Source organism: Bicyclus anynana, chromosome 13, assembly GCF_947172395.1.
Source record: "Bicyclus anynana chromosome 13, ilBicAnyn1.1, whole genome shotgun sequence".
NCBI lineage: Eukaryota > Metazoa > Arthropoda > Insecta > Lepidoptera > Nymphalidae > Bicyclus > Bicyclus anynana.
In genome coordinates, this window is record NC_069095.1 from 8,817,971 (window position 1) to 8,844,497 (window position 26,527).

General features: G+C 34.9%; 1 protein-coding gene across 2 annotated transcripts; it reads right to left on the bottom strand.

Moving 5' to 3' along the window:
* Nucleotides 1–26,453, bottom strand: LOC112051326 (uncharacterized). 2 transcript variants are annotated; one of them, XM_024089926.2, is made up of 9 exons: nt 26,293–26,453; nt 16,504–16,576; nt 15,008–15,205; nt 12,125–12,238; nt 7,090–7,232; nt 5,747–5,863; nt 5,237–5,390; nt 2,337–3,927; nt 1–1,822 (listed from the first exon to the last, which is right to left on the bottom strand). In XM_024089926.2, the coding sequence occupies exons 1-8, from the start codon at nt 26,322–26,324 to the stop codon at nt 2,392–2,394; spliced, it is 2,367 nt and encodes a 788-aa protein (XP_023945694.2). In that variant the 5' UTR covers nt 26,325–26,453; the 3' UTR covers nt 1–1,822; nt 2,337–2,391. The 2 variants fall into 2 exon arrangements, with proteins under 2 accessions (XP_023945694.2, XP_023945695.2); XM_024089927.2 differs by lacking the exon at nt 5,747–5,863.
* Between the last annotated feature and the right edge of the window lie 74 nt (nt 26,454–26,527).

Genomic DNA, 26,527 nt, shown 5'->3' on the forward strand with positions numbered 1-26,527 from the left:
AATTCAAGAAGAATAAATGTTTTACATTTCAACGTTAACCATTTTTATACAGCAAGCATGAGTCAGCAGCGTCCTCATATTTGACGTGAAATCGTCGACTGCAAGTTGGCATTACGCAGTTAACAGAGTGGCAGTTTGATACTGTTACTATCGCGTTAACGTAAACGCGAATTTGCAAGGAATTGAAACAGCGCCATCTAGTAGCACTACTGCACAACTGTTTCAATTCCATATAAATTCGCGTTTATGTCAACGCGATAGTAATAGTATGAAAATATTGAAAACTTCCACTAGGCACACTGTTCTTCTACACAGTGAAACAGGCATCGGCCATATTTCGTCAAAATCACGAACTTGAGCGGTTTATATATTTTAGTAGATACCACTACCTATACACTTGTGTCAATTAAAATATTAAAAACATTTCATTCACTTATCACATTAGTGAGACGCCTCATTAGTGCGTTGCGTAGCGTCGTTGCAACGGATCAACGCATTATATGCCACATCTGCGCTGTGATGACGACGACATTGCGTAAAAAATAAATGAGCACTGTCCGTGCGTCGTCCGTTAAAATTACGCGTACGATAACGCAAAGCTTTAATGTGGCATGTGATTTAAAATACATACAAAACGATGTAGAGTCGACGCAACGTAACGCAACGCACCAAAACGTAAACGCAAAACTCTTACAGTACGCTGTTGTTCTGCATAGACTTCCATGTCACTGCGTCCTACTGTAATGTTAGTTAACCCGCCAATAACGCTCCCTTCTCCGGTACTCTCCCATATACCGACTCCAGTTCTTCCTCCAAGAATCAGTCGCCCGAATATTCTGAACGACCCGGACAATAATATAGTCTCAGACAACACTTTCGTTTCATAGAAAATAAACTTTTATAAATAACCCTGACTATGTGAAACTTATCTCAATCAACCCACAAATCCGACTTGGTTCCAAGGAGTCTAAAAACCAACATAATGTGGAATGTTTATCAATGTATGAAAGGTCATGCGTTTTCTACCTTCATTTTTAATATGTTTGTTGACAAACATTCCACATCGACTTTGGCTTTTGTAAATTATACAGGCAAGGATTCTTCGAGCCTTACAAAAGTGAAGTTTCTCAAACACCCTTGGGCTAAAAGTCAGCTTGCTTACAATCGACGATTGACGTTATGTGTGAACGCACCTTAATACATTAATAAGAATTAACAAACTAAGCTTGAATGCATTATATGCTTAAAACATGATGTCACATATAACTGGTAACTATTTTGTGTATGCTATATAAATATATATAGCAATATTGCACTTAAATTCAACTAATATTGTCGAACAATAAAAACATAACTATAACACTATTAATATAAGTAATTACACATTTATTAATAACTCATAATGTTTAGACTTTAGAGTATCAAGTTTACATAAGTGAATGTATGTGATATATTTTGATTTGTGACCTTATATTTTGTGATTTGTAAGTCCAGGCTGTTCAATAAATAAATGTTATGGTAAATTTTAAATAAATTATATTAAACTTACATAAATATTTCATGCATTTTAATAATTAATTATTCTAAAAATTCGCGGTTTAAAGGAGGAGAGCGCGAAAGCAGCGTAATTTGTAAATGACTTCAATAAAGGAAGTTTTAAATTCTGTACTTTGAATAAATTTTCTTGTACAGGAAAATTTAAACATTTTTTTTTATGGTAAATCATCATATTTACATGATATTGATTGGACATAATTTATTGTGTTTTCCTTTTATTAGACTTTTTTGCGCGAGGTATTGTAGCAGAGGCCGACAGCATTGCCTGAAAATAAAAATAAATAAATTGAAAAATAATATTTAAAAAGCGCAAGCTGTTATATTTCAGTGACATTTAATTATTTCATATTTTTTAAAATTTAGTTTACGATAAATTAGATGTCACTAGGTAATAATTAGTATACAATAAATATTGATAGTACTAAAATAACTATTATTACATACTTATTAAAATTATTAATTAATAATGATAGTTTTACTAATAAAATATTTAAGTATATCTATAATATTATGTAAGTAATTCAATACAACACACAAGTTACATAAAAGTTACATAAAAGTTAATACAAAAGTTAAACATAATACTTCCAAATTAATAAAACAAATCATAATAAAAAATATTGTTAATTGTAAATAAATAAACAGTTTCTTAAAAACATACTCATTATTTAAGTTATTAATTTAATATAAGCAAAGCACTCTATTTTTTTTTAAATCTAAATAAAAAAAACCAATACAAATCATGCAAACGTAACATAACCAACTAAAAATAAACATACTGTTTGATGCTCGGCCTCTAATTAAACGAAGACTGGGATTTAGGATCGTTTTAAATTAAACATCTGTACTTTTTGATGTTGTAGGTATTTCATGTAAAGAAACGAATTTAATTTCGGGATTCATTTCTTCTAATTTTGCATCGATAACTTTTTGCAATGCATCACTTTTCAAGGAAATATCGTTAGGTAAATTGTCCCCGTACGTTGTGATTTCGTTATTGGATACCTCAGCTGTTTGCATTGGTTCTTCGTTGCTAGATATTGAAAGATTTAAGTTGGAACAACTTTGAAAGTCGTCGAAAATATTTTCTTGTGATGATTTCCTACTTGTCTCTGAAGTGGTTGACATGTTATCAGTTGTTGATTTATCGTCAGTTTTATTCCAAAACGCTAGTTTACTTGGTATTTGCAGTAATTTCCCAAAAGCTGATCCTTTGAGATCTTTCACAGGAGATTTAGATTTTGTGATTTCGGGAGACGGAGATTTCCGTGTTGTATCTTTTTCAGAAACCGATTTTAGATTTTTCTTTTCATTTTGTTGTAAACATATTTCAGGTAAATCGTTATTGATATGATCTTGAATGATAGATGTGACTGCCTCCACATCAGTTTCATGTTTTTCAGTTTTAATAATGTTAGGTATCTCGTTAGTAATATTAACATGTTGTACAACAGAATTACCAGCTTCTATATCAGTTTCATGTTTTTCATTCATATTTTGTATCTGATTATCGTTAATAACAACTAAAGTATGCGAAGTATCCAAACATAGTATTTTATCATTACTAGACTCTTGAGGTTGAGTTTCAAGTTTCGGTGGCGGTGGTGCTTTATTTTTACCATATTTGCCTTTAATTGTTTTTCGGCTACTTTTAGGGCTGGATACGGGCGTTCCAAACGATCCTTCGTCATCGCTTTCTGCAGAATCATAATTATTTTCTTCTGACAACTCATATATTGATTCTAAATTATCCTCGATTATTGCTGGTATAAAGTCACTGGATTGGATATTCAGATTATCGTTTAGATTAACTTGTAATTTGTTATCATTAGAAGAAATAGCGTCAATAAATTCCCCTGGCACATTGTTGTCAATAAGATTGCTTTGGAGAGAATCTTTTATATCAATAGACATTGGTTTAATTTCAGATTTAAAACTCAATTCAAAACCAGTAATCTGTTGATCAATTAAGGTTGCAGTAATCTTAGGTTCACATACATGTTTGTCATTATTGTCGTGGCTTTGTATTGCATCAGGAATGTGGGTACAGTCTTTTAAACTATCTTCTGTTTTAGGAATATTACAGGGGATATTAACGGACGACTCTTTTAGTGAGAATGATCGATTTTCCTCTGAAGCTTCGTTTTGGTGCCGATTATCTGTGTTATCATTTTGACTATTAATTTCAGTGTTTAGGGGATAATTATCTAATAATTTTATGATTTTAATTTGCTTGCCTACATATTGATAAATAAATGGTGGGTCAGTGTTTGATAAGAGTAGTGGGGACGGAAAGTTAACAAGAGGGGGCATGTTTGTATAATCAAAACTATCGTCGTCGTGAGGCTCCTCGATGATAACGTGATCATCCTTTAAATAAAAATTACTTAAGTCTGAATCAAACATATAATAAAAACTAAACACACAAAGATAATAAATACGAATAAATGCAATTCAACAGACTTTTCCTTTAACACTTAAGTGTATCCTAATTGAATTTAATTTGATTAATATAATTGTATTGTTATAAAATTTCTAAACATGGTCTTATTTATATCTTCCAATTTATATAATGAGGTATGTATTTCATAAGGTTTACTATTGTAAACGTATTGTGCAAAACCTTAAGTGAATATTATTAATTACGTTTAAAAATACTTGATATTTTTATAATACTTCATGATATATATATCATAGGAACTAACCAATTATATTATAATATATCAATATTATTATATTACCATGAATACAAATACCCATACAACCATTATACCAGCACCTTATACCCTGACTTAATAAACAATGTATTCTCCAACGAAGTCAGTCATTTTAGTGTATAATTTCAACCTCCCAGACCATATCAAAACCTTTCCTTAGTATAATATAATAATCTTATAATGATATTACGTACTTATAAATAAACAAACGTTAAGATGCACTTAAATAATAAAATCGTTAGAAAAATCACTTGAATGAAGTTTGTGGTGATTTTTTATAGTAGAAAATAATAATATTATTTGCATATTTCGTAATTTATGATTTTATTGAGTGATAATAATTGAAGTCTGATCCTCTAATCTACATAATTGTATTATTTAAGAGCGTCTAACTTCAAAATTGAGTATGACAAATTTGAAATTATACATGAAAACGCAATGAAGTGATTAAAAGTATCCGTATTTGTATGAACGAAGTTCTTTTACAGCGTACAGCGTCTACTGGCAGAAATCGTCACGAAAATGCAAAAGCGTCAAGCTAAGTACTAGGGTAACAAATATTATAAGAGGTTGACTATGTAGAAGTCAACCTCTTATACTCTTTGTTACCCTGGTACTTTATTTGACGATTTACGATGATTTTATTAAATTTTCACAAAAAAGTTTTAAACAAACCTAGTAGTTTGAGGTTGTGTGTGCGTGACACATAATCTCAAAGTACCAGAGAAATAAAAACTTAGTTTTTATAAAATATCTCAAAATAAACTTCAACGTCTATGTAAGTATAAGACTGGGTTACTTTTACAGATTTTTTTTATTGTTAACCCATAAATCGCTGCTTTACATTTAAAAAAAGAACTTCGTTCCTGATCGGATTCCCCCGATCGCACAATATATTTTTTATGCGTATAATGAAACGATGATTGGTTGACGATGGTCGTAATATGGCAATGTTACCAGACCTCGGCGGCTTGTGGTCGTTTGATGGTGGTCACTGTGGTGCGCGTTGTGCGCGCGCGCGAGCGAGACGCACCGACGGAAGCCGTGCGTGTGAGCGAGGCAGAGTTCTCCGCGCTCGAGTAGCCGGAGCTTATGTCTTCCGTCGATTTTATATGACTGGAAACATAAGATAGTGATATGTTTTTATTTATTTATTTATAGCGAGCCAACAATAAACATATTAAAGCGCAAGCCTATTATGAATAAAAAAAAAATTGTAAAGTGGGGACAATTGTTTTACAATAAAAAAAATATTTTTTTTACATTTTTAATGGCCATACTCTTAATACTAATACTAATAAAATACTAATTACAGCTCTCTTAGTAGTAATAGTCTCTGCGCTAAACCGCGGCCGGACGGACGGACAGACGGACGGAAATGGCGAAACTATAAGGGTTCTTTGTGGACTACGGAACCTTAAAAAGAGATGCTTTAAAAATAATAGAGATATGGCAAATATGTTTTAAAATACCTAAAGTCAGGTTCGTCCATGCGACTACGCGTGCCCCGGACGTCAACGTCCACTTCAGGGAAGTACATCGGCGAACGGTTGTTGGACTCGGACGCACTCCTCCGAGTTGTATATCCGCTGTTATAACGAAAAAATATTCATTCAATTTTTCGACGTGACAACGTCTTATAATTCGATGGAGCCGGCTGCACACCCGAAAAAAGATGACGTAATGCGTCGTTCCCTCGCTCTAGGGTTGCCAAGTTTTTTTTTATAAGAAATAAAGTATATTTTGGTCTTTGAAGATAATAATCAAACAGCATTTTAGAAAAACGATTTTTTTTTTAAAAAGCAACCATTCCATCCGTATTTTCTTATGACGTTGTCACGTTCAACTGTCGTCAGTAAACCGACTTTACAGACAACCGATTTTTTTAAATTGTTTTTGCATTGCATGAGTGATAGGCCAGCATTTGGTTGTCATGCTTGATTGTAAGTAAGCGATGATGAAGCCTATGTGGAACACGCTTGCTTAAAAAGTTTTCACTTTAAAAATACCCATGTTGCAGGTAAAATGGAAGCCGGAATTGCAGTCCATAACTTCGCTTTGCGAAGCAAAACGCTTCGTATGAATCCATGGGTCATCATCTACCTATCTACATATCATCCTCATTCATACTGATATTATAGAGAGGTAGTTTGCAATGTTGTCTCTGGATCTACTGAACTAATTTTGATACAGTAGAACCCGCTTAAGACAACGATTTCTCGCATATTACGTCATTTTACGACATTTTTGAGACATGTTTTCATACATTTCCTAACGCATAATACGATTCGTCATCCCGTTTAATACGCCTACATGTCACACGCGTGCAATTTCAAATGCGAAAAAAAATCACAACAGATAGATATGGACATCATAAAGGTCCTTAAACAAGGTTGCAGGACAAAACTTATAAATGATATCTTATAGAACTGAAAGACCCTGACAGCAACCGACCCTTGACATGATGCGATTCCAAACTGAAAATTTTGAAGACGCACTGCAAAAGTAAAATTTAATTGAAAATTTCGTAATTTCTAATGCATCAAAATTTTTTTGTCATACCAGTCATTACTTTAAGTAGCATAATTAGGTAATCTTTACACTAACTTTTATAATTATGTATGTGTACATTTGCCGTTATAACTTTTCACTATCCCCCACCCATATCCCGTATAAGACGCATTATTAGTTGGATCTCTGCGAAATCGTTTTAAACGGGTTCTACTGTAATTATTTTACCACGTCAAGCCAAGTCATTTGTAAGTGTCTGGAACACCGCGAATGAAACCACGGTGCGTCGGCAATATATAGGTACCTTTTAACAGCTCTGCGTATAAGCCTCGGCTCAGCCAGCACATCGTCCGCCTCGTCCGCGCCGCGCTCCTCTCTCGGCTCGCACTCGCTCAAGTCCGACAGACTGTAGCTCTTCCGCAGCTGCTGTACTAACCCGCCGCCGCCCTGGAAACATGCATTTATGGTAGGCGTCCACATATCCACATCGAAAATATCGGACATCGCATCAAACGGATCGTATAGTATTCTTTTGTGTAATCACATAAGTGCGTCCCCTGATCTGCATCGTACGGATCGGACGAATCTATCGTTAAATTAAAACTCCGTTTAATGCTTCCAATACGTACGATGCGAATTTTGCGTCTTGTAAGATACATTGTGAGCATAGTTATGTTTTTCGTATCGTATCATCATCCCAATTATCATCATCATCATCATCATCATCATCATCATCATCATCATCATCATCATCATGTCTATTTAACCAGGCCTCCCTCGGTGCTTAGACCAACCACGTTGCTTCAATGCGGGTTGGCGGGTTTTGGATGATAATGTTAGATTCATTAACGATCATTATCAGATGTTAATGATAGTGACAGGTACCAGCAGCGGGGTTTACGTAAATTGTACAACTCCAATACCCCTATCCTGTAGTAGATATTAAAAAAATAACATCAGGGTCTTCGGCACTTGACCAATGAGATTATGTTTAATTATAATAATAAATATATAAGTAATAAAATTAATGACAGTGCATTGTACTTCCTAATAAGGTAAGATAAATTTGTAAACATTACTTCTATTTTTAATAAAATAAAAATAATGTGACAATATATTTTTAATTAGTGAAAGTGCATATTAATTATTATTAAAAAAATATTATTATGTATAATTAATTAATAAAAAATTAAAAAGGAAAATTAATTGGTGATTGAAACTCTCACTCACTTGAAATATTTAAATTTACATATAGGTATAGTGTAGATATATAGGTTTATATGTATAATAAAGTCATCTAGCGTGTCAGAAGCAAGCCAGACTAATATATTATGTATTATACTTTTATTATAAACGAAATAGCAAAATAATAAAAAAAATACTTACTCAAAACGATGTTAGCACCCACGTAGCGAATGCTTATTTGGTTGGGATTCGCCTAACTTTATTACAAGTAAATTAAAAAGAGTCGCATCTATATAACTATGCTTTATTAAAGAGATACAAAAATCAATTAATCTAAATCAGTCATACGTAACAAACTAAGAACACAACATACAAAAGCCGGTGTTTTTGTAAAAAAAAAACGTGCAAAATAAACTTAAAGTGACCATTATGTGACCATTTCTTGTCAAGTTATTCAACGATATTATATCATTCCAACCGAAAGGTAAATAATACTTAGTTGAAACTTTAAGTTTAGTGATGGAAATAAAGCTTGAATTTTTGGTTGAGTTTTACATATTTGTTAGTTTTATAAAATATATAAATAATAAACGGAATGAGATACTATTTGATTTTAAACAATAGAAATAAAGAAAAGCTACAGATAAAAATATTGATATGAAAGATGTTCAAATAAAGATATACTCTAGACTAGTATGAAGTTCATGTTAATAAAAGAATATTTCAACATTTTGTTTTCAACAATTTTTACAAGCGTTTTATTTTGACATAGCGTCAGATATGGTTGATATGTAATTATTGAATGAAAAATTCCTCGCGAATACAAAATAGTAAGAAGTTCATAAAATTGCGTTTAAGTCTGAAATCGTCAATATAAGTCATTCCTATAAAAAACAACCTGAACCGGCAGGAACTAATGAAGTGTGGACAGTGGCGGTCTCTGACCAAATGTGGACTTTGGAGACAACAGCTTATACGAGGCCCTTTTTACTTTGCATTCGGGAATATCATGGTTTTTAAAGATTAATTTGCAGGTAGAATCGCAGTCCCTGGAGCTAAGCCTTGATGCCGCCCCAAAAAGCGCTGGATCGACGATCGACGATCTGGATTGTAGACGCGGACTTGAGAGCCAACAAACTTAAGAACTCGGATGCCCAGGATCATGCCCAAGTGGGCGAGATTATGTCGGAAAGCGGACCCCACATAGTGGGACCACGAACAAGACGAAGGAGAATTCCCAGGTAGAATCGAATCGAAATCGCACTCTCGTTTCAATGGGACGAAATGTGAACGTTGAACGAGAAGTCTTCATAGGGAGTTACCTTAGTCTTGGCCTTAGCAAGCGATATCGAAAATTGCTGACGGCTTCGAACCTTATGAGGCCTCGCAAAAACGTTTTACAAATTTTTAATAGGTTAGTTTATTGTATTTATTTCCGTATGCCTGAATAATGTTATGCAATACCAAAACTCATTTTCACATATCGTTGAATTAAGTTAATTGACTTCTTAACTGAAATTTGATGTGTGGGTCTTCTCCATCCGAACGGGGCGGGGGCATTGGCCTCGAGGCTTTACCTCCTTGCCCGGGTGCAACCCCTCCCGGTGTTGAGGCCTTTCGGCTTAAGGGTTTGGTAAACTGTCGGTCGGTCTTAACTGAGAAATGAAAAGGAGCTTTTCAAATCATCGTTGTCCGCATTTGGTCAAAGGGCGCCACTGTAACGCCACCATAGAATGTGCGCTGTAATTTATGACGCGGTAAATATTGAGAGATATGTGCCTACTTAAAACGTTATTGTTACAAAAAATCACAGTCGATCAGCTTGACTGCACATTATGCTAGCATAGGACAAAATGTATTAAGCGTCTGGTACATTGAAGCGACAAAAGAGTTTTTCCAAACGCGCTCTAAAAATGATTCATCTTGATTTGTATACCCCAGAGTATTGCAGATATACCCTAGGCAATTGATTACGGTTCAAGCCAATATAAGTCGACAATTAAATATAATACTAAATTGACCCGAACGAGAATGGACTTTCATAAGTTTCTGTTGTAAACCAAGATTAGAAGATAATTACCAACTGTGTCAATGAGATTGTCATAATAAGAGTAGACGCAAAATTTAAATTTGAATACAACGTCCCATCAATGTACCCGTCATTCTTTTTCCATTGTAAAAAAGTCGCGCCTAAGAATTATTCCGTACCGCATTATTAGGTGTTTAAAGTACTTTTAAGTTTAATTTTAGCTATATTTGAAAAAATATTTCATAGATAATAATATTTTTTGTTGGTCATTAAAAATGCGACAGATTGGGCGCTGTAGCTTCTTCATAACGTGCAATCTCCAATACGTTTGTCAGGACGATCAGTCGACCATCACTTCCTGCTTGTCTTTGTCCATGGCCGCCTGACTTCTAGTGCGGCGTCCCCTGGATCGGCTTCTTGGTCGTTTCTCTTTGACGGGTTTGCGTTTTCTAACAACATCGCCGCGACTGCGAGCCGACGTGTAGTCTGGATCGTTGTCTGGATCGTAATCGGGATCGTTGACATCGCCTTCGGCCATGCGTAAATCGTTGGCATTATCGCGATCCAGTTCGACGATTTCCACGATCCCGGGTAAATAGTCCGAGCGCTGAAACTCGATATCTTCGTAGTCAGGATAATCTGTGACGTCGCGACTCTGATTCACTCGTCTACCCTCATTTTCTGGGGCAGGTAGACTCGGCAAATTGAAGTTCTGAGTGGGGCAACGGACAGGAATAATTGTGATAGAATAGGTGGGAGGGGGAGAAATTAAAAAGCGTGTTAATAAAATAAAAAAAATATACAAAAATGGAATTAAAACAAGCTGATATGCGGCTGTTACAATAATGCTGGCAGTGCGGACATGATTGATGACGAAATGTGTGCTTCTTTTGTAGCGCTCCTTCTAGTTAAGGACCTTTAGGACAGTACTTTGCGCGTTAGGAAAAATCTGTTTCAGTTTCGTATAAAAAGTTATGCGTCAGATACTTGAAAGCTAAGTAATCCTAAAAGTAAGTAAACATTAATTCTAAAACGTTTAAAACTTTCAGAATTCGACATCTAATACAGCTATCTGTGATATCGCTGTCTGTGATCATATCAAATATAGGAGAGTCATAAATAAGCTGAAGCTACTAACATATGGCTAATAATTCGTTTTAGATCTAACTCTAAGCGAACTAAGAACCGTGGCATCTAATCTATACTAATATTATAAAGAGGTAAAGTTTGTAGAATTGTAGGGGATAATTTCTGGAACTACTAAAGCGTTTTTGAAAATTCTTTTATCACTAGAAAGCCAATTTACTTTGTGAGTGTCATAGGCTATATTTTATCCTGTATTCTCACGCGGGGTGCCAGCTATTTTTTAATTTTGATGGTTAATGAGATTCCAAGGCACCAAAGAGATGCTTATTGATAAACGATTGATAAATAAATCATAAAGCTACAACATTTATCAATATACTTTCTTCGACGGCGATACAATAGTAATTTGAACAATTCCTTTCCGTAAACAAATATCTTTACGGCAAGGAAGTCCCTTGTCACGCTATCCTGTCCGGTTTTTTAAGTGAGTGTATTTCAAGCGGTGCTTAGAACAAGACTGTGCTAACTTCTGGCTACATTTTGAAGTGTTCCGTGATCAAGCATGCCACACTATATCTAGGTTTTAACACTTTACGTGACAACAAAAAGTGAGATTATTAAAAAAAAACTAAACTGTCAATTGCTTTAAAATTGATTATAGTTACTTGTGAGAATTTGTTACGGGTTACACCGCAATCCTTTAGTTTGTACTCAAACAAGAATCATCAGTTCAATTATACACAAGTCTACAACTGGTTTTGGTTATTTCCATGTGAACAATCTATGTAAATGTTTGTAATTACTCCAATAAGAAACTGAGAAATTGAAACCAATGTAACGCTTATACGATTAAGAATACATTCAATACCTGTGTCTTCAATTTCAAATCACAGGGATACTTAAGGCAACAACAAAACATAATATTGTTTGTCGTGATGCCAGTCAAATAATAATTCTCATTTGAGTACACAAAAATAATTAGCATGCTATTGAAAACAAACAATTATGGTGTATATATAAATATAACATGTCTACTCACTTTGATAGCAGTCTGCATAATAACGGTGGTGGCATAGTTGACGCCTTTAGTGCCCAAATTGAGCACTGTGTGGTAACCCTGGTCTTTGGCTTTCGCTATGTACTCATCGATTTCCTGTAAAAAGACAGAATAATGATTTATTAGAACCTCAATAAATCGACAATTATGGAGGTTATTATCGTAGGTTTGATGACCGTTAACTAAAAATGAGTTTCTCAGTTTAGTAGCCTGAAGGACACCAGGACATATTGCTCTCTCTTTTTTCCCAAAGAATCTTAAGAGAAAGTGATATTTCCAGTTCGGTGCTATTGGTCGAATATCTCCTGAAGACAAATCAGGAGATATGACGTGGCGCGCATGTAGGCCTATTAGACTCGAGAAGTCAAAGACTATGAGAAAACAATTAACCCGTCAATTCTGGTCATTATCATACTATCTGTAAATGATTGTCACAAAGACAAATATACTCGACACACCGTCTGCAATGAAGCGGCGTGTCGAGTCTAACACTAAATGGTTCCTCACTTATGGAGAGAAGCCTGATCTGTAGTGAGGTTACGAGTAAAAGTAGGCTGATGATGAGGATACTTATCCAGACAAAGTATTTTATAATTATAATTTGTAATAGTGATTTCATCGTAGTACAAACAAGACAAAAGAGAGTGGTGTGAAAATTGTACAGTTATTTTCAGAAACAGTTAGGCATAAGTGCAGTAGTCTGTGAGATCATTTATAATCGTTGTCCAAACAATTTTTTTATCGGAAATCTATTGTAATGGTGTTACAAGGACATCAGCGGCGAACTAGAACTTTCTATATTGTCTGCTCAGTAGGAAGTAAAAGTAACTGAAAACGTTATAAAGTCACAATGGACAGAAACACTGGATACAAATAAATTAAAACAAGGCGCAATACACTCTATCCTTCAGTCTACGATTACGAACGAGTATCTATATTTCAACTATAATATACAAGTACCTACTAAATAATAGAACTGTGTCTATGTACGAGAGCTTCTCTAGAACTACTATAATAATATTTTTTACTATAACTATTATATTTGCTAATAAGTTATAAATAATTTTTATACTAGCGGACGCCCGCGACTTCCTCCGCGTAGTATCCGGTTATTCACAAACCCCGCGGTAACCATGGATTTTTCCGGAATGAAAAGTAGCATATGTTTTAATCCAGAGTAAAATCTATTACCATTCCAAATTTCAAACAAACCGCTTCACACACAAACTTTCGCCTTTATAATATTAGTGTGATAATGTAAATTGGCAATGCTATCACAATTTTTGTCTATCAAGTGGGTTGGTAACACTTCTTAAAATATAATTATTGGCATGCGCTGCCTAAACTGTTAAAATTACTGAAATTAGTAGTCGTAGGTAGTAGCAAGCTGACAACAGCAGTTTCCTTTTGTGTCACACTAAAAAATGGTTTTTAGAAATTACTATTTTAAGGCGGAATAGAGAACTTTGTATGTAAGTCCGTTTTTGTAGTCTGGGCTGAAGCCGAATGCTGAAGGCCCAGAAATAAGAAGTTTACTTAAATTCATGAAAATAAAATAAAATATAGTTATTATGCCAGAAGTTTATGCAGTTAAGAATACAAAGCAGTTAAGACCGAGGGATTACGAGACACGGTTCTAAGGAATGAAGGAAATGAGATAGATAAATTTAGTTCAACAAGACAGGTCACCCATCCGGTTTGGATCAGTGATATATTGCTAAGAAGCAATAAAATCGAAACGCCATCAATACGGCACAGTAGGATACGTTTCTTAAATAAATTATGTAAGTACATAACATACCTATTTCAAATCATTTTGCAAATTTTAACATGATATAAAATAAAGTTGCTTCCCGTAGTTTGTGACTTAGATCCTTTAAACTACGCAGCGTATTTCATACAGTGATTCGAAATATGTATAGTACAACATTGGTTTTCATTTCTACAATTTAAACATATCAGACCATTTGTTTTTTTAAAGCTAGCACTTTTAAAACGTCTTTATCTGTTTAAATTGACTACTACCGGTTCGAAAGGCAAATTCTTCTAAGAAGAATTGGCAAGAAACTACAAAAAAGAGCGGGCAAGAAACTCAGCAATAAAATATAGAGACGTGTTTTACATTAAGTGCGAGTAGGTACAATCTAGGTAGGTAGGTCAAAACATTATTGTCAAGGACTCGGACCAGATATTATTAATGAGAAATGTAATTTAATCACCAAGTTGATTCTAGCTCACATGATTCTAGGAAGCAGCTCGTTCTTATACAACGTTACATGACAGTGTACAAAAGATTTAAAATTTATCAATCGTATCAGTCTAAAAAGAGCATACAGTAAAAAAACAAGGTCTCAAAACTAAAGGTTTTGTAAGCTTAAAGCAAAGAACATCGCTCAAGAGAATAGCCCTCAACAAACTTAACCAATGTTTATTTTTTTGTTTACCACCATTATACAAACTTATACCTAGAACTACGTACAATCGTATAGTGCAGTTCAACACTAAGCTTTTTTATTGTTTATTTAATCATAAACACTATAAGAAGCCCCCATTCGCAAGAGCGCTTTTTTAACGGACGTTCAAATAGAACAAATGCATTCACAAGTATATGTTCACACGTCAGCGTTTTAAAACGCGACGCTTTTTTCGAGACGTGTTGAATTTCCAATTTTGGGCGTTGGAAATAGACCTTCATTTAACTTCATTCTATATTTCAACGCTTTCTTACTCTCGTTAAAAAAACGCTCACGCGAATGACTAAGACTTTCCTATAAGCTTGCGTTTAGTAAAACTTTGAACCTATTAGCGTTTCACCATAGGCTGCATCATTGCTTGCAAGTTTGAAAAAAAATATATGTACTTTACCTGTTCTCGCCGGCAAAGAGCGGGATGAACAAACTTCCTGTAGAGGATCGATGAGCCCTTGGTCGCCGGAGACAACAACCAGAGTACAAGGACGATCTTCACCTCGTAGTAGAAGGGGAACCACGAGAAGAACACGTCTGTGAATGTCTCCGTGCACGTGAACAGCGCGAAAACTATCCAGTACATCATCCATTTTACCTGAAACCGATATGATAAGCATTGTACTATCATCTTTAACAGACTCTTTAACGGCCCACTGCAGAGCCAGGCCTCCATACTTATGGGGAAAGGAGTTTGGACATTTGACCCACCACGTTGCTCCGATGCAGGTTGGCGGGATTTGGGTGATAATCTATAGGTACCAGAGGCAAAGAGTCCACACACGCCGATACCTGCGGGGTTATTTTTTAAAATCCATTCATACATATCCATTATTGTAATGAATATTAACTATGGATGTATGAGAAACCAGAGTTTGTATTAAGCGGTATGAATTTCTTTAGGACGGCTTAGCATCCTTCGCCACTGATAGGTACTAATATTATAAAGAGGTAAAGTTTGTGAGGTTGTAGAGGGTAATTTCTGGATCTACAAAACCGATTTTGGAAATTGTTTTACCAATAGACAGTCACGCTATTTTCGAGTGTCATATATGTCATAGGCCCATGAGCATAGGAACTACGCGAGGGAGACCGCGGGCCATCGGCTAATGTTAAGGAAACTATCAGATGTTAATGTACGATGCAGATAACGTACCGCCAAGCGATTTACCGTTCCGGTACGATGTCGTGTAGAAACTGAAAGGGGTATTGATTTTCATCCTCCTCCTTGCAAGTGCTACCACTTCCATCTTAGATTGCATTATCACTTACCATCAGGTGAAATTGTAGTCAAGGGCTAAGTTGTAAATGAAAAAATAATACTCAAAATATCTTGGAAGAACGAAAAGCTCAGTAGGTTTTTTATTATCCGACCCAGAACTCGAACTCAGGACTTGGTGGTCCAAAACTGTCATTTAACACAGGACTAACGAGGCTTAAAAATTAAAAAGTAAATGTAGCGTACATTTACCTAACAGCTGTAGCATTCGCTATGTACTCTTATCTTATATGACTCATAAAGAACTGACCCAATTCAATCATGCGGCCTTAATATTTATAAATAAACGTATGGATAAAACATAAAAGATTATAGATCAATCACGCTACTCTAATTGCACGTAAAGCAATAGACGAGGTAAAGGACACAATAAGAACTGAAGCGAAACTGTTTCTCGGCCCGCACGCCCCTTGCAAGGCCGCTGGCTAATGTTTTGTAAGCAATACACTAGATCAACTGTTTATCGCCTTATTTACGACTATCTACTGATAGGATAGTCAGACATTTTAGTGCTTCATTACTCCATTTAAATTCAAATTCAATAAAGCCGATTAGATTACCAAAATTGTTCACTTTCTAAACCATATTACCAAAAAAACAAAATTAGAACTACTCACGTATTCCTTCAAATTCTTCGTCCGCACAGCTTTATATGAAGCATACGCCGGGTAGAGAGTTCCAAATACCAATCTGCAAAACGGATAGATGACCAAATAAGATATCATCCTCGGGGCAAACAAGCCCGTAGTCACGGCGATGAAGCCGAAATTCGCGAACGTAACACTAGGTATGCATTTGCTGAAGGCCACTATAAAGTTGACAACGAATCTATGAAACACGTGCACTTTCGATTCGAAAGGAATGGTATAGTAATCGTTATCTTCGTTGTTTTTGTATTTGATTATGTCTCCAGTAGAGTTGTTAGTTACGGCGCGAGCGTATTCAGCCTCTAGCTTGGTGACAATGTGCCGTACGCTGGTCAGTCCGAGGCTCAGAGTCCGTACGCTGGGGTAGTCGTCACGGTTACGAACGCGACCTGCTTCCATGGATACCGGCCGCGCATATGGTAAGGGTTTATTTACAGTGAGCTTATAATATGTCCGTGCGAGTGCGCTCGTATGATCAATATGGACGTTTTATTGAGACTGAAGAGGGAAGATTGCTCTCGGTATAATTGCGTGCTATAGCACCAAATCAATCAGGTTAAGAGTTGTATACAGAGATTACGGGTAATGAACTAAAACTAAAAATAACGATGACAGTTGTAAAATGGAAATTAGATACTTCTGTTATAAAAATATCGAATCGAATTAACAAAGTTAAAAATGTCGCCGTTAAATGTATAACAACTAAACAAAAGGGAACTAAGAATTCTTTGGTTGATTAAAGACTGCTTGATAGTAATTTCAGTTGGGTATAAACGGCAAATGATTTAGTAACTTTTCGTGGGCGAATAATCGACGATTAACCATTTGAAGTTAGTTACGTAAAGAAGTTTACGTAAGACGAAAAATGCATTTATACTTTTGCAAGTTAAGCATAAAATAATGATGAGATAATCTTACGCTTCGGTCTTCAACAAATTTTAAATCGGGTTAAAATAGAGTGATTCAAGAAAAAGTTTTAAATGTGTAGTCATATATCCAGGGTTTTCATGGAAACTCGCGGCTATCCGGTAGTAATATATAAATACTAAATGCACATTCAAGTTCACGCAAAGTAGAGCAGCGACATTTTTAAAAAGAGCTGTCATTTGTCACAACATTATTACATCATCCGGTGCTTCTATTTCCGTTAAATCCCACGTTTGCGGTAAAAGCGAATATGCGTGCCATTTGTCCAACTCGACAGCATTTATGAATATGGTAGCAATATTTTAATGTATGTAATACATTAATTCAAATAGTACTGTTTTCTAAACTGTTCATGAATTGTAAATGTATGGACTGATATCATGTTTTAAGTATACTTCTCCATTTAAAAATTCTTTATTCTGATAGTGCCGTAGGCTCCCTAATGGGACCTCAGCGGCGTTATCGAGGGTTTTGGGCCAGAGCAGAAGCAGATGATAATCTTTGAATTGAGAATCGTCTTAATTCAAAGATTCCACTCTAAATGATGTTCTAGAGATATGATATATATAGACACCAAGTAATTACAATCAATAAACTAATTGTGTTTACGCAATAATGTCTTGAGTCGAGTCTGTAACCCTATCCGTCCATTTATTGCGAATAGAATAGAATACATAGGCAAGTACATATTCTCAAATTGATACACCAATAAAATCTATCATCTGTACGACAGCGTCAACAAAAAGGAGGATACAAGGAATACGAGCGAGCACAATTCACCCAACATGATGAATAATAAACGACCGGACAGCAAAGCGTTTATGCCTCCTTCAATTTAAATTGCACTAACTGCTCTGAGCATACACTTGGCATTCGGTGAGATAAAGGTAGATACTGATTGATACAAACATAAGAAGTTTATTTTAAGTAGATCTACTTTAGAAACTCTTGTAAGATCAAGTGATTCTCCTACTGATGTAGGAGAGGTATCCTCCAAGATACTGATATGAGATTAATTCAAACTTGCGGACCTTAAATAACGAATCATTAGATGACGACTATTGTCGAAGTGTTTAGGAACTTAAACTAATAACAGATCACGCTCAATCAATAGGGCAGTAGGTTAATTAATTGAATAATACGACTATTATGTTGTGTAGGATCATAGAATGATTTTCAGCCATTTTAAAATGTTCATTTGACAATAATAACAAAACGTGGCAAAAACAATAAACAAAAGAATTAGTTTGACTACGTACGATACGTGGCTGTTAATGACTTTGAATAAGTTTCTCAGAGATTTATTTGTATTTTCTAAGCGGACTTTAAACATAGTATCGCATTACAAGTTACAACCTATTTCATGCTGAATAATCAGAACGTAAAATCCGGTCCTCTTCACACAATAGGAATAACATTCAACTACTACTACATAGTCAACTAAAACCTCATCCAAATGGACAATAGAACAATATGGTAACTAATAACAGTGACAATATTTTGTCTCAAAAATGTGTAAAACTTTGTCAATTTTAAACTACATTCTACATTATACTAATAATGTAAAACTTCAACTTGTGACTAAATTGTAATATTTCTGAAGATTTTTTAAGACGTCTTTTTCAAAACAAATTGAGCAAAATGTAGATATCAAAAATACATTTTGCTCAATTTGTTTTTGCTGCTGCCTGGTATAACAAACAATTACATTTTGGGTCAACCGGAATAAAGGACATCAGAAATTGAGAACCCTGTTGAAGTCCAAACGACTAAAAATAAATTCAGATTCAGGTACGTAAATGAACCTACCTTACTCAGAATTTAAGGTATTGTTAAAGATACTTCACAGTGCTGTCTGGTATAACAAATAATTACATTTTTGGTAAACCAGATCAAAAGACATCAGAAATTGAGAACCCTGTTGAAGTACAACCCACTAAAAATAAATTCAGATTCAGGTACATAAATAAACCTACTTTACTCAGAATTTAAGATATTGTTAAAGATGCGTCCAAGTTGATTGACAATTGGACAACTTCATTCCAAAAAAAACATCCAGTATTAATAAAACGGTTTTCTTACAGCTGACACGAGGCATTCGCTACATAATGGACATCTGGGTTTTAATTGTACAAACCAATGTTTTTTTACACAACTCTCGTAAGTCGGCAATGAGTTCATGCCCTAACAGACCGGCTGCCCCTGCCTTATACGTCTGGAGAGTCTTAAAAATAAACAAGACAATTGCACAGATGCACTAACAAGTTGATATTTCTATACATAGGATACTCGTATAACTACCGACAATCGGGTATTGTTCTGGGCGCAGCGGACAACGCAGCGTTTATTTTCGTTACTGTTATTTGTTAAGAGGTATTAATTAATGCAGCTGTTGGTACTCAGAATAGTTTGATTTGGTTGTTAATTCTATTAGCATCAGTACCTTTGGATATGCAATGTGTAAACGTATGCGTCAGTTACTTTGTTTTTAATTAACAGCAATCATGCTGTTAATCCATGTTACATGTGATAATACTAATTGTACAATTTATGAGGAAGTTACGATAATTAAGGATCAAGAGCTCTATGGTTCGAGAGGTCACTGGTTCGATCACCACCCGTTGGATAATTATACCCATTTCTAAATCAGTCTATGAACTGTTTGAGGGGTAAGGGATTATTATCACATAAAAAAATAGCAATTGTTCTTGAAAAAAAAAAGAATGAATAAAATTAGAATATACATGTAGGTCAGTGGTTAAAGATCACACAGACAAATCACTTATGTAAAATAATCTCACATAGATTAGGATTAAAATAAAACAGGTAACAAATTGTGAAACTACCAAAATCGGCTAGAAAAAAATAAAGCCAATGAGGCGTGATTTGGATGAGTAATTTCGCTATTTCCTATTTGTTAAAAGATATTTACTACTGAATGGCGCATTACAATTGCTTGAGTACTTATGTACCTATCAAATATCGAATGTAAATAATCTAATGGATATAGTGTTGCATGTTTACACGACTGATATTTTTCGTGTTGGAATTCTGTCTCTATTACAATACCTCGAAATCCAAAGTAATAATTAACAAAATATTAATAAACACCTATTTTTATAAATATATTTGTTTACCATATTTCTTGCTCATAAAGTAACGTGTGCCTTATAAGTGTAACGTTGTAAAGGAGAAAGTGGGACGCCTTATAATATTAGATACACCCGAAACGCATAGCATATAGGTCAAGAACCTCTACTGGTTATTCGGGAATCAAAAACGTTACTCTTTTTTTATTAGCCTTTGAACATCTTAAAAGTAGAATCTTCTATTCGACTCGATGTCCCGATAGTTAAGATTTCATTTTTGTTTATTTTTCTTTACAACTTTGTATAGAGGTAAAATTTGTGAGGTTGTAGGGGTAATCTCTGAACCTACTGCACCAATTTTGAAAATTGATTTACCATTGGAAAGTCACGTTATTTGTGACTATATAGTCTATCTGCTAGTGACTAATAATATAGGACTTGCACGTTTTATTCGAATTCCTGTAAACAAAGAACCTGATCGGTGCATGATTTGGAATAATTTAAGTACAACATGGATGAATGTTGCCCAACATACTGGAATCTAAATAAGTCTCAATAAGTTATGACATTAAATACGTATTGAGAATACTACGTCGTTCAGAAATGCACCCGATGTACTATGACGAAAGCTCGTAAAGATAACTCTGAGATTTATAATAACAATATTAAAGTTGAAAACATTTTCCATTTGATCCGTCTTCTTCTCACTATTAATGTTCATATGACGATTTCCTATAAAGCAAACACAATCATTGTTATGGAATGTAAATGGGAATAAAAACATCCAAGTAGTTCCCATATTTTTGGATTCAGAATTTCTATATTTCTAATAAAGAATTTTCATAATTCATACTTAAATGTACATAAATGCGAAAGTGCGTATATCTATGCGTTACCTTTTCACAGCGCTGAATCGATTAGGATATATGTAAATATGTTTGGTAGAGATAAATTGGACCTTGAGGCAGAACATAGGCTACTTTTTATTTCAGAAAAATCATGGTTTTTTGTGAGATTTGTGAAAAACAGAATTTCACGAGACACGGGCGTCCGTTAGTCATCATCTTCTTTCCCTTATCCTACTTAAGTGGGGTCGGCAAAATATTTCAATCATCTCCATTCGTCTCTATTACTCGTTAACCACCACTCCCTTTGCTTACATGTCCTCTTTCACACACTCTAACCATCTCTTCTTAGGCTTTCCCTTCCTCTTGTGTCCTTCCACTTGCGGGCGTCAGCTATTTAATTAAGTCAACTTTAATTCCTACTAAATAAATGATCAAAGATTATTTTTTGGTAAATATCAAATTCACCTTTAAAAAATGATTTTTATTTTAGAATTCTGTGGTTCAATATTCGTGCACTTATTTCATAACTAACTATTACATGGTGACGAAGGCGGAATTACGGGTATATAGCTGGCTCATAACAAACGGCATCTCCGCCATATTGGCTGGCATCACTAATAAGGCGTGAATGGCTGGTTTCCTACCCGTATCCTCGCGGGTACGCAACAGCCAGCGATGCGTGCCTGAATACACAATGCATCCGTTTCATTTGTCGAGTTCGTTCCTAATATTGCTTATTGTTTAATATTTTTTTAATGTTTTATTTGACTGCTAAACAAGTACGCGTTTTTTAGAACGAATAAAGCGCAGTACGTTGGTTTATTTATTTGTAAATCATGCTACAGACCCTTCGATATTTCATACAAGGTTAAGAATAAGAAGGCGCATAGAACATTGTTTACAAAATACATGTATTTAAGAGTTATTTCTTTTTTGTTTTTTTTTCTTTACAAGTTAGCCCTTGACTACAATCTCATCTAATGATAAGTGATGATGCAGTCTAAGATGAAAGCGGGCTAACTTGTTAGAAGGAGGATGAAAATCCACACCCGTTTTCGTTTCTGCACGACAACGTACCGGAACGCTAAATCGCCTGGCAGTACGTCTTTGTCAGTATGGTAGCTAGTCACGGCCAAAGTCTCTTTATTTTCAATATTAGTTTTAAGGTCAATGAATTCAATAATACCTCGACTTTGAACTGCGCGATCAGTTTTTTAGTATTTCAGAATAAATTACCATTCTATTATCCTATTATCAATTCAAACTGGATGTTCTGATTTTCCATTAACCATCATATTCAATATGAAAATCGATAAAAGGATAAATACTGATACATGATCTGTGACCCTTTAAATATAATAAATATAAAGACCTACCTAGTCATAAAATATCTAACAAAATATTTTCAATACGAAAGTTTGGATGGGTGATGTTATTTAATCAATCATTGCAAGATTGGCTAAATGGATCTGGATAAAATTTGACACAAAGAAAAATTATGGAAGTTAGTACATTAAGACTAGTTTTATCTTTTAATTGTTACAGAAATATGATCTATGGTGAACCGCGGGGAACGTATACCAAATATTACATTTGATGTCAGTCAAAGAAAATCGTAAATCTGGTATTGACGGTAACCTACTTTGTATTAGCTTTAATGTTCTCATGACCCAGTGCGTAGCATAGTACCAGTTAGCCAACTATAAATAGCACAACATAATGCTTCTCGGCGAGTAAAGAAAACAACTAATTCAATAACAAGGTGTATTAAAAAAATAAACTATTACATTGCACTTAAATATAAATAACAACTACATGGTCCTCGTAATAGATGGTTATTCTGATATCGAGTTTCGTCCGCGAAGACATTTTAACAATAGGTACGTCACCGCAATACTGGGTAAAGACGAGGCTAAGCCTAAAAAGGTAAGACCAGACTCTTTACGAGCATAAACCTAAGTCAAGGTGTACAAGTGACGGACAGATGCTAATAAATCGAGCGCACTCCAGACCAAGGTAAGCACTAAGCAACCGATTGACAATTAAATGATTCACACAACAGTTAAGTGTCAATGCACTTCACTTCACTCGTATTGCGCGGCGCGGCGCTAGCTCAACCGATCGTCACGGACTAAATCTTCGGCTGCACCCCAGAGGCGAACACAAAGTCAGCCTCACCGAAAATAGCTCCCGGTAGTGCAACGGAGCACCCCACTGACGCAATCCGGGACAGCTTTTCACTCCTTTGTCTCGATACTTTGAATCCTTTAAAACGCCTAACTCAGTATGACGTAACAATTGAGTATTGTAAATAGATTTTTAAATGCAGTATACTTTTCAATTTAATGTGTTTCAAAATAAACAGCTTTCACAAATTGAACCACGATTATGAAGAAAAAGCAAAACGACTGAAGATGAAAATAAGATTAAAAAGGTATAGGCTATAGAGAGTGCTACAGTGCTGCCAAATTTCAGGATGGCCAGTTGTTTCGTCAAACATACTTGGCCCAGTGCCAATATTAGTTTAAACTGAGCATCTACTAGGTAACATGTGTGGCTGTGTAAATCATTTATTGCCGTATCATCAAATGATTTCTATTGGTTCAAAATGACCTATATATTTTTGTATAGCACTAATTTTGCCAGATCCAGATAGGCTACCTGATCAAAATCATTGCCTACATCTATACTAATATTATAAAGAGGAAAGATTTGATTGTTTGTTTGCATTGAATAGGCTCTGAAACTACTGAACCGATTTGAAAAATCGTTTCACTTGTTGGGCAGCTATACTATCCCCAAGTATTGTAGGCTATATTTTATACCCGTATTCCTATTGGAACAGGAACTACGCGGATGAAACCGCGTGGCGTCTGCTAGTACTTATTATAACTTTGCAAGGCATGCAGCCACTACCGAAGAATATTACCAGCCACTTAGTTTAGCGTTTGTGGACTATGAGAAAGCCTTCGATTCAGTGAAAACCTGACCTGTACTGCGGTATTTACAGAGATGCCGAATTGACTATCGGTACATTTAAGTGTTGAAGGGTTTGTACGAAAACGCTACTATGTCAGTCCGTATACAGGATCAGACTACGAGGCCAATCCAATTGCAGCGAGGAGTGCAACAGGGAGATGTTATCTCCCCGAAGCTATTCACCGCAGCATTGGAAGACGTCTTTATGCTTCTGGATTGGAAGGGATTTGGCATTAACATCAATGGCGAGTACATCACTCAACTGCGATTTGCCGACGATGTGGTGGTCATGGCAGAGACTCTGGATGATCAGAGTACCATGCTCAATGACCTCGGCAAAGTGTCTCAACGGGTGGGCCTTAAAATGAACATAAGTAAGACAAACATCATGTGTAACGCTCATGTCCCGCCCCACTTAGTTATCGTTGAGGACTCTGCGCTCGAAATTGTTGACGAGTATATTACCTAGGACACACAATCCAGTTAGGTAAGTCCAATTTTGAGAAGGAGGTAAACAGCCGAATACAACTTGGTTGGCCAGCGTTTGGGAAACACAGCGACATATTTTCATCTAAAATTCCTGAAGATGAAAGTCTCCGAACAGTGATGACTTACGGATCTGAGACCTGGTCGCATAACTGTGGCTCGCATAAAAAGGTTTAAAAACACTAATTATAAATCTACTTCATACTAACTTCATTTTCTGAACTTGATTTAAGACTTCCAACTGACAATGTGTACACATTATTCAGTGAAGTCTCCAATGTCTCATTAAACATCAGAACTTAAATTAAATGCTGACTCATTTCCTTTCAACACAATTTCTGGAATGTTCTTTATCTAAGTCACCAGAGTGCATTAAAAAAATTTATTCACTTTAGTAAAAATAGTTTTGTAAATTTGTTTTTAGTAGTTAGGTATATTGTAATGTAACTCAATATTCATTATGGTAGCATGTAAAACAAAGTTCCACTAGTTACACTATTTTATAACGCCAGAATGAATGTACCAATCTGGATATAATTTAGTAGAGATTGTTATCTGGTTTGACACATTTTTTATTTTACTAAAAAAAATATGTGCCATATATTTTAAATATGCCATATCTAATAGTAGAAAAATACTGTATTAGGCGTGGGTATGAAAATAGTCCAACAGGCAGGGATCAAACCACCACCGCTTGATGATGAGTCCCACCCCTTTATCATTGAGCTATTGAGACTTTACATTAAACTACTACTGTGAAATGTGGATGGCCACTTGTGATTTAGAATTCAGAGCAATGAACCCTGTCAAAAAAAATAATATAGTGTAAACTCTTTATAACATCCTTCAATGTATTTTAATGCCATCTCACAACCTTTATAATGTTAACTATCATTATTCTGATCTTCATGCTATATTACAGTAGAGTTTCATGAAAATCAGACATGAAAGTGTAACAAAGTATCTTCACAATCACATTCTCTATATATTAATTGGGTTTTGAAGTTACAGAGAAACCTTTACTGTAATATATATTTCTCTACCTATGGTTTTCCGCAATTATTAGTTTGCATTTTGCGTTTTTTCTTTCGTTGTATGATTTACTTTTAGAATTTTTTATTCATATAATATTTAGTTCAACCTCTTGTTTTGTAGCTGCGATAATGATTGTGCATGAATTCATTTTTGGAAAAAAAAATATTATTTTACTTGATATGAGGGTGTGAAATATTTTGTAAATTTAGCAGTTACAAAAAAATACATTAAAATCTAGTTAATTTGCTTTCCTTTACAAAAATAAACGGATTGGATTTGCAGCACAAAGATCAATTCAAATTTCAAACAAAGACAATGATTAGAAACTAAAAATACAATTTTACATGTGCATAACATTAGGTAATCATATACAAAGAAAATAATATTTTACTTACATTACCAGGCGGGAAATAATGGAAGATATCATATTAATATTTACATAAGAAAAATCCACTAAAAATGATCACTGATATAAACATGACAAAACACAGCCGTTCAACAAGACAAAACCGCCATATTGAAAATTTTGTGTTTTGATCACGTGATCCCAACAATCAATATGACATATCGTTCAAAAATTCTTTTTGGAACTTGTCACATTTGTTTTTAAGATTTTTTAATATTTGTTTA